The sequence below is a fragment of the Saccoglossus kowalevskii genome, chromosome 1, assembly GCF_978046115.1.
Source record: "Saccoglossus kowalevskii chromosome 1, keSacKowa6.1, whole genome shotgun sequence".
Classification (NCBI taxonomy): domain Eukaryota; kingdom Metazoa; phylum Hemichordata; class Enteropneusta; family Harrimaniidae; genus Saccoglossus; species Saccoglossus kowalevskii.
Window position 1 is genome coordinate 21816517 of NC_140641.1, and position 9687 is coordinate 21826203.

The 9687-nt window shown below is 38.3% G+C and overlaps 1 protein-coding gene across 1 annotated transcript; it reads right to left on the reverse strand.

The window, feature by feature from the left end:
• Positions 1-1101: 1101 nt before the first annotated feature.
• Positions 1102-6221, reverse strand: LOC146750445 (uncharacterized). Its single transcript, XM_085505799.1, has 4 exons — positions 4811-6221; positions 4401-4533; positions 3774-3931; positions 1102-3432 (listed from the first exon to the last, which is right to left on the reverse strand). Exons 1-4 carry the CDS (start codon positions 6203-6205, stop codon positions 3211-3213), a joined length of 1908 nt encoding a protein of 635 aa, XP_085361925.1. The 5' UTR covers positions 6206-6221; the 3' UTR covers positions 1102-3210.
• Between the last annotated feature and the right edge of the window lie 3466 nt (positions 6222-9687).

The following is a 9687-nucleotide window of genomic DNA, read 5'->3' on the forward strand; positions in this document are numbered from 1 at the left end:
CTATTGTGTAGTCGTTTGTTATTAAAAATATCCTCGGGGGCGGAGCTACGTCACAGACGTTCCACGTTGCTAAGACGCGCACCACTGTACCACGTATTTCTATGGACTTTGTGCGCGCTGCTGTGGAACGCCGGTGGAGCCGGTGAAAACTCGAGAAAACAACACAAACTCAACTTTGAAGTAATCCTGAACAACCAAATTCATATATGTTACACACGTAGGGCTAATCTTGTTACACTGTTCAGGGAACTCTCAACAACCATTGCAAAGTACCGTTTTCTGCGAGTTTTTGGTCTTTGTTTTCACCGCGAGGGTTGCCAGGCGGTAGAAAATGCCCGTATGTCCGCCCCCGAGGATAGCAAATTTCCAAAACTATATTTTGTTCATTGACTGATAGGCTACTTGTCAAAGTAATACAAACGCTTTTCACGTCACGCGGTGGCGCTAATCAAAGGGAAGGTTCAGGATAACAAGCAACGTCCACAAAATACTAGTAATGTACAATCACCGTATACATTCATTTTACAACCAATAAACAGCAACATTGATAATGTGGTTGATCATCCAACGTTGTCACGTGTTCTTTTATTTAAATATATACGTAGGGTGTTATACCTTTCCTTTTGCCTAATTTCGCGTGGTTGAAGTTCGCGGCGAGCAAAATGTTGCAAGTCACCAGAATTGTGCTCTCCAAATCAGATAAGAAATCGTTAACATAAATGATGCGTAAAATGATGTTTTGAAACAGATTAACGGTTGATCATTATTCGCAAATAGAGATCAAGTCTTTTCACATATTCATTTTATTTCCACATTCTTCGTTTCAATATAATAGTGGTATATTTATTCTAATGCCACTTTTTTTAAAAAAAAATTAAAAACTCACTGATTTTTGAATATAAATATTAAATATAGTAGCCGAATGTTTTACCTACTCTATGTATCGAGTGTGGGCCCTTATCTGTTCCAGTTTGAAAAAACAAGAATTCCTTATCTGATTTAGTTAAATCAGCAAAATCCTGCTCACAACTTATCACAACTTATCAAATCTGCATACGTAATACATGTAGTACCAAATTAATTTGTGACGACAACGTTAAATTTGAAAAAAAAAACAACTTTGAGATTTTATTCACAAATCAAGTTAACACATTCAAGAAAAACGAAATGTAGCGTATTTGGAAATTATCCTTAAAATAAAGTGTAAAATATAGCATCTAATCAATTCTTCGCGTTCATTTTATAAAATATAAGCATTTTTTTATTGAAATATATTCAGCTATGCTTCAAACGATATTTACACTTCTGATGCAATATTGCCCCGGAACATGAATAATACAAACAACATTAAGTATTATTATGTTTCACTAACTACTTACCAACTATATATATATTAAAAAAAGCTATTTATCAAGTAATCTTATGGATGGGTGGCAGTACTACAACAAATATTACAATGTAACGATGTCATATCGAACGCGTTGTAATGTAATCTTATGGATGGATGACAGTACTACAAAACGTATTACAATGTAACGATATCATATCGAACGCGTTGTAACGTAATCTTATGGATGGATGACAGTATTAATAAAATATTACAATGTAACGATGTCATATTGAACGCGATGTAACGTAATTTATGGATGGATGGCAATACTATAAAAAGTATTACAATGTAACAATGTCATATCGAACGCGCTGTAACGAATATTATGGTTGGGTGGCAGTACTACAAAAAGTATTACAATGTAACGATGTCATGTCGAACGCGCTGTAACGTAATCTAAAGGATGGCCTGTACTACATAAAATATTCAATGTAACGGTATCATGCCATAAATCACAATGAGTAACATGCAATATTCTTCATAAATGTTTGAAAAAAAATATTCAAAATTATTGCTTTTTTAGTGAACGAAAAATTCAGTAAATTCATTTTCGTCTGACATTTTCTTTTCATTGAGATAGCTTGCTAACCTGTTTGCCTCAGAATTTTCTGAACCTTCTGTTACGGGGAATAATGAGGATTCTCACTCGACTGAAATTATTTTTATGAGCTTTTGAGCTGTCCTATAAAATAATGTAATAAAGTTTCGCTTAAAGGTCATCGCTATAACGTTCTTTATGAGAGACCTGTGGCTATTGCGTGACATATTTTATGGCACTTGTGAATAGGCGGGAAATTAAGGAAATAGTTGAGGTTTCGGCCTGTTCCGAATTACTTCGGATCACAAAGTCGAATCTTCGTGAAGGCATGTGCTTCGCAAAGCATTAGCAAATGAAATTCGAACAAATAATAACGACACGCTAAAAACCGGTGGCGCTCATGTGAACTATCAAATATTTCACACAATAGTCTTAATATTCTAATAAAGATTTATGGATGACTCAAGCTGTAATTTTAAAAACGACAAGGAAAATTGGAATATCGTATTCCCAATATAACAGTAAGAGAGAGTCAAGAAACGGCATGAAAACAACGATTCAGTCTACACGTAGATCCGATTTGTTGGTCCCTTAAGTTTAAAAAAAACAAAACAAAAACATAGACAAAATAGACTCTTGGAGTAGCATGAGTAAATAACAGAGATATACGTACTTGGTCAACATGAATCGTCCCCTAAAATAAATCTCGACTCTAGCCACGAGGCAATCACGTGACGTTGAAAATGACGTAGATAGGAGGCGCAGTTCCATGTTTGGTTGTGTAATTAATTGGTTGACAATCGTGATCAAAATAATACGAATGCTATCCATTGCGTCTTTTATACTTATTGCGTCACAGAATCGCTTCGACGTAAGAGGGCGCGACTTACAGAAAGGTGTATAGGGATGCCTAAATTATGCATAAAATTAGTCAAACGTGAAAGTAAATAAGAACAATAACAATAAAAATAGAAACAATATTGATAATAATGTACGCATTATTAATAATCGACGAATGACGACGGACAATGACATTAAAGCTTTCTATGTCATATATACATATGCTGGGATGAAGATCTCCAGTGTATGACAGGGTATATTGATATTTTTTAGGATTTAGGTAAAAACGTTAACTTAACACGTCTTTCCGGTAGAATCATCAACTTGTTCAAATAGCATGAACTTCGGCACCTCGTCTCAATTTTTTAGTAAACTATCCAGAAGCAACCTAAAATGTTCTGATATATAATCACTTCGAGACGCGGATTGATATACTGTGAGGTTACCCAGTAAACGGCCTTATCATCATTTTGAATGAGTTGAGACTGTACATATACGACTCGTGCCAGGCACCCCAGGTTATAATGCTTCCGGATCTGAAACTACCGTCGGAGTGTGGAAGCCAGATGCCATTAGGATTTGAACGATTGCATTTCCTAAACCAGAAACCAGCCTTCCGTAAACGTGCACAGTTGACCGCAAGTATTACGTCATTATCACGATCCTGAAAAAAAAAAAAAAAAAAATTGCAAAATGAGCACATGATGCGTTGATGGTAGTGAACAGTGCATTTTTTTCCTGCATGAATTTTATTCCCTCTGTGCCTTGCTTGTACCATTTCAAATGCTCAACCACAAACTGATATTTCGTACTAAACGTAGCAATATGTACGCTAAACGTCATCGTTTTGTGTGTGCTCTAGAAGATCACGCGAAAAAAACAACAACAATTAGTGCGACGGTACCATGTTTATGAGAATTATCAAAACTGGGATATCCGCGGTGTCCTAACGTCTCTAATAAGTAACAGACGCAGTTATAATTTGTTGCACAGCTCGATACTTACCACCGTTGAAAACATCATGCCGCTATGGTATGACAGTGAGTCGCCCCTGTTTCCTTCAGTAAAGCTGCCCAGACTAAGCCGAAAACCATCAGCCTCACTGCCTACGTAGAACGCATTATAAATAGCATACCCGTCAACATTCTCCCAGTCAGTCATTTCTATAGAGAATAATGGTAATAACGATTAAGATTCTCATAATGATGACGATGGTGACACTGATACATATCTGGCAATAAAAACAAAACAAAACATGTATAGACTTACTCATTATTTGAAAAACGTGCGTCATAGTTATGTCACATTCAAACATTTTGCTTTGTTCACATTAGACGCAGCAACAATAACGCACAACGTTATTTGGTAAAGGTATTTTGGGCTGTTAAATCGGGAGAGTCGTCAGCTGCGCATGCGTAAGATGGTCTTTGCGTTTTTAGCGTGTGTTGTTATCGTCGATTGGGACTCAATTCCCGCGCGTGCGCAGGTGACGACCCTCCCGCTTTAACTAAATTATCGCTAAATGCTGGAAAACACATACCGGTATCAGCAGAAACAAATGTCTTCAAGTAATTTATTGTATTGCTTCTATACGCAAAGCAGAATTATCATAACATGTGAGAGATTACTTACCAATTCGCAGCTCATACCGGCCAAGAGACGTGATTTGATGTAAAAACTTATTGCCAATCCAAAATTCACCACCAGGGTCCCCAAAGCCGGCTGCATACTCCTCCCAGTTTCGTTCGAAGCTAACACTGCCATCCTGTAACAAATCGCAAATATACAATATAGTTGTTACTTTCATTGTAAAAAAGCATTCAATCGTGACCGATGACATTCAACATCACCAGTGCATAACTGACGCTGGCTTGTTGTCACTACCAAGTGCAACACGATATAGTAATATCTTTGACTGCTGTATTTCATTATTGTAATTTCCATAAGGTCTAATAGTGAGTGTCCGTAGACTATGGTTCATTATTATCCAGGAAGATTTGATATATTTAATTTTATAATTTCAAGAATGAAGTGATACTCACAATTCGTCTTTGTATAACTGTCCACGGTATGCCATCAGTGGTGAAATCACAATAAATTTCTTTATATCCCTCATCCGTTCCTAAACCATTTATAGCATAAACTCCATTATATAAATAACCAATTTTCGCGAGTTCTGTACAAGGATCTGTTTGTGTTTCTTTATGCCTACGAAACTGTTTTGTAACAACTGTCACTGGAACAGAAGGTGTAAATATTTTGGCTGAAGGAGGAATTGATGTAGGTAGAACTGCGCTAGTGATAGGACCTCCTTCGATGTCAGTTGGGGCTGTAGTTATAACAAATGGTGGTGTATCAGGCCTATCATCTACTGTTGCCCTCTTCTTCATATTCGAGACGTCATCATGACCCGGACCAGATTTGTCATAACCTGGCGATTCGTAGCTCCTGTTCATAGTAGAGATGTTTCCATGACCAGATGATTCATTGCTTCTCATCATAGTGGCGACATCCTCATGACCAGAATGAGTAATTAATTCCTGTTTTATTTTCATCTCTGTTCTTGTCTGCAATCGTATTTGATCTGTCGTTGGTTGCCCATTATCAGGAGAAGCCCACACGTCAATTAGTTGTACATCAGGTGTAGTACCTGGAACTCTTATCTTTGATGGTATTGTACTTTGTAACAACACGTCCTGTCCCAAGGTTGGTTTTCCATTGTCAGGAGTAGCTTTCTCATCACCAATTATTTCACTAGATGGAGGACTAGGTGATCCTATGTCTGGTGGTAGTGCTTTTTGAGATGATAAGCCATGGTCAATTGTTGGTCTTCTATTAACAGGAGAAGCTGTCACATCCATTATTTCAGTAGATGGAGGACTTGGAGCTCCCACGTTTGGTGATAATGTCCTTTGAGATGATAGACCATGAACTATTGTTGGTCTTCCATATTCAGAAGAAGAATTTTCATCAACTATTTCACCAGAATGAGGACTTCGAGCTCCTATGTCTGGTGATAATGTCATTTGAGATGATACACCATGAGCTATTGTTGGTCTTCCATATTCAGAAGAAGAATTGTCATCAACTATTTCACCAGAATGAGGACTTCGAGCTCCTATGTTTGGTGATAATGTCCTTTGAGATGATACACCATGAACTATTGTTGGTCTTCCATATTCAGAAGAAGATTTTTCATCAACTATTTCACCAGAATGAGGACTTCGATCTCCTATGTCTGGTGATAATGTCCTTTGCAATGATAGATTATGAATCATTGTCGGTCTTCTATAATCAGGAGGAGATCTTGGAGCTCCCACATCTGGCGGTAAAGTATTTTGACCCATTGTTGGTTTTAAGTTAACAGGAGAAACTGTTACATCAATTATTTCACCTGATTGAGGACTTGGAGCTCCTATGTCTGGTGATAGTGCCATTCGAGATGATAGACCATGAACCATTGTTGGTCTTCTATAATCAGAAGAATATTTTTGATCAACTGTTTCACCTGACGGAGGACTTGGTACTTCCATGTCTGTTGGTACTCTCTTTTGAGGTGATAGATCCTGATTGAAGGTTGATTTCCTATTATCAGAAGAAGATTTGCCATCAATTAGTTCACCGGATGGGGGACTTGGAGCTCCCACGTTTGGTGGTACTGTATTTTGATGGAATTGACCCTTATCCATTGTTGGTCTTCTGTTAACAGGAGAAACTGTCATATCAATGATTTCACCTGATGGAGGACTTGAAGCTCCTATGTCTGGTGATAGTGCCATTTGAGATGATAAACCATGAACCATTGTGGGTCTTTCATAATCAGGAAAAGCTGTCTCATCAATTATTTCATCAGATGGATGACTTGGAACGGTCATGTATAGTGGTACTCTCTTATGAGATGATGGATCCTGATCGAAGGTTGATTCCCTATTATCAGAAGAAGATTTGCCATCAATTAGTTCACCGGATGGGGGACTTGGAGCTCCCACATTTGGTGGTACTGTATTTTGATGGAATTGACCCTTATCCATTGTTGGTCTTCTGTTAACAGGAGAAACTGTCATATCAATGATTTCACCTGATGGAGGACTTGGAGCTCCTATGTCTGGTGATAGTGCCATTTGAGATGATAGACCATGATCTATTGTCGAACTTCTATAATCAGGAGAAGATTTTCGATGAACTATTTCACCTGATGGAGGACTTGGTTCTTCCATGTCTGGTCGTACTATATTTTGAGATGATAGATTCTGATCTAAGATTGTTTTTTCATTAACAGCTGAAGTATCCCCATCAATTAGTTCACCAGATGGAGAAGATATTCCATAACTTATTTCACCCGATGGAGGACTTGAAGCTCTTATGTCTGGTTGTATTGTACTTTGAAATGAGAGGTCCTGCCCTAAGGTTGGTTTTTCAATATCAGGAATAGTTTTCTCGTCACCAATAAGTCCACCAGCTGGAGGACTGGGTGCTCCCATGTTTGATGATAATATCCTTTGAGACGTTAGATCATTAACCATAGTTGGTCTTCCATAATCAGGAAAAGATTTTCCATCAAATAATTCACCTGATGGAGGACTTTGAGATTTCATGTTTGGTGACAATGTTTGTTGAGATGATAGACTATGAACCAATGTTGGTCTTTCATAATCAGGAGAATCCTTCTCATCAAATATATCACCAGATGGAAAACTTTGAGCTTTCATGTCTGGGGATAATGTTCTTTGAGATGATAGACTATCAACCATTTTTGGTTTTCCATAATCAGAAGAAGATTTGTCATAAATTATTTCAACTGATGGATGACTTGAAGCTCTTATGTCCGGTGGTACTGTACTTTGAAATGACAGCTCCTGATCTATGTCCTGGTTTCTATTATCAGGAGTGGCTTTCTCATCCCTAAATGGAGGGCTTGGAGATACCATGTTTCGTGGTCTAGTCTTTTGAGATGATAAACCCTGATCCATGGTTGATTTTTCATTTTCAAGTAAAGATTTCTCATCAGTTATTTCACTAGATGGAGGACTTCGAGCTCTCATGTCTGGTGATAATGTCTCTTGATGGAATGTACCCAGATCCAAAGTTATTTTTTCATTATCCTGAATGGTGTTCACATCAATTATTGCACCAGATGGATGCATTGGTGCTTCCATGTCTGTTGGTAGTGTTATGTGAGAAGATAGACCATGATCAATTGTGGCTCTTCTGTTAACAGAAGATGTCACATCAAATATTTCACCAGAGGGATGACTTGGAACATCCATGTACGGTGGTATTGTTCCTTGAAAAGACAAACCATGATCCATTGTTGTTCTTCCATGATCAGCAGACGACTTTTCATCAATAATTTCAATAGATTGATAACTAGGAGCTCCTATTTTTGGTGGTAGTGCCTTTCGAGATGACAGTCTCTTATCCATTGTTGGTTTTCTATTAACATGAGAAGCTGTCGCAACAATTATTTCACTAGATGGACGACTTGGAGCTTCATTATCTGGTGGTATTGTCCATTGATATGATAGGCTCTGATCCAAGGTTGTTTTTTCATTAAAAGGAGAAGATGTCCCATCAATTAGTACACCAGACGGAGGATTTGGTGCCCCAACATTTGGTGGTATATTCCTTTGAGATGATAGACCTTGATCAAAGGTTGGTTTTTCAATAGCAGGAGAAGATTTCCCATCAATTATTACGCCAGATGGAGGACTTGGTGCTCCTATGTCTGGTGGTAGTACCTTTTGAGATGAGAGGGCCTGATCTATTGTTGGTTTTCTATTAACAGGAGAAGCTGTCACATCCATAATTTCACCAGTTGGATGACTTGGAACTTCATTGTCTGGCAGTATTGACCTCTGAGATGATTGGCTTTGCCTCAATGTTTGTTTTTCAATAACAGGAGAAGATGTCCCATCAATAAGTACAAAAACCGGAGGACTTGGTGCCCCCACGTTTGGTGGTATAGTCCTTTGAGATGACAGACCTTGATCAAAGGTTGGTTTTTCAATAGCAGGAGAAGATTTCCCATCAATTATTACACCTGAAGGAGGACTTGGCGCTCCTATGTGTGGTGGTAGTGCCTTTTGAGATGCGAGGGCCTGATCTATTGTTGGTTTTCTATTAACAGGAGAAGCTGTCACATCCATTATTTCACCAGTTGGACGACTTGGAACTTCATTGTCTGGCAGTATTGACCTCTGAGATGATTGGCTTTGCCTCAATGTTTGTTTTTCAATAACAGGAGAAGATGTCCCATCAATAAGTACAAAAAACGGAGGACTTGGTGCCCCCACGTTTGGTGGTATAGTCCTTTGAGATGATAGACCTTGATCAAAGGTTGGTTTTTCAATAGCAGGAGAAGATTTCCCATCAATTATTACACCTGAAGGAGGACTTGGCGCTCCTATGTGTGGTGGTAGTGTCTTTTGAGATGATAGGCCCCGATGCAAGGTTGGTTTTTCATCAACAGAAAAGTATTTTCCATCAACTATTACGCCAGTTGGAGCACTTGGTTCTCCTGTGTCTGGTGGAAATGCTTTTTGAGATGAGAGGCCCTGATCTATTGTTGATTTTCTATTAACAGGATAAGCTGTCACATCTATTATTTCACCAGATAGATGGCTTGGAGCTTCAATGTCATGCGGTATTGTCCTTTGAGATGATAGGCTCTGATCCAAGGTTGTTTTTTCATTAAAAGGAGAAGATTTCCCATCAATTAATACACCAGATGGGGGACTTGGTGCCCCCACGTTTGGTTGTATAGTCCTTTGAGATGATAGACTTTGATCCAAGGTTGTTTTTTCATTAAAAGGAGAAGATGTCCCATCAATTAGTACACCAGACGGAGGATTTGGTGCCCCAACATTTGGTGGTATAGTCCTTTGAGATGATAGACCTTGATGAAAGGTTGGTTTTTCAA

Bases quoted from the DNA above. Each gene is read 5' to 3' on its own strand.
- LOC146750445 (XM_085505799.1), bottom strand. From the start codon at position 6,205: ATGGCACTATCACCAGACATAGGAGCTCCAAGTCCTCAATCAGGTGAA. The intron at 3,932-4,400 runs GTAAGTAATCTC...TATTCTCTATAG, and splicing joins CCGGTATGAGCTGCGAATTG to AAATGACTGACTGGGAGAAT. The intron at 3,433-3,773 runs GTAAGTATCGAG...TTTTTTTTTCAG, and splicing joins GCATGATGTTTTCAACGGTG to GATCGTGATAATGACGTAAT.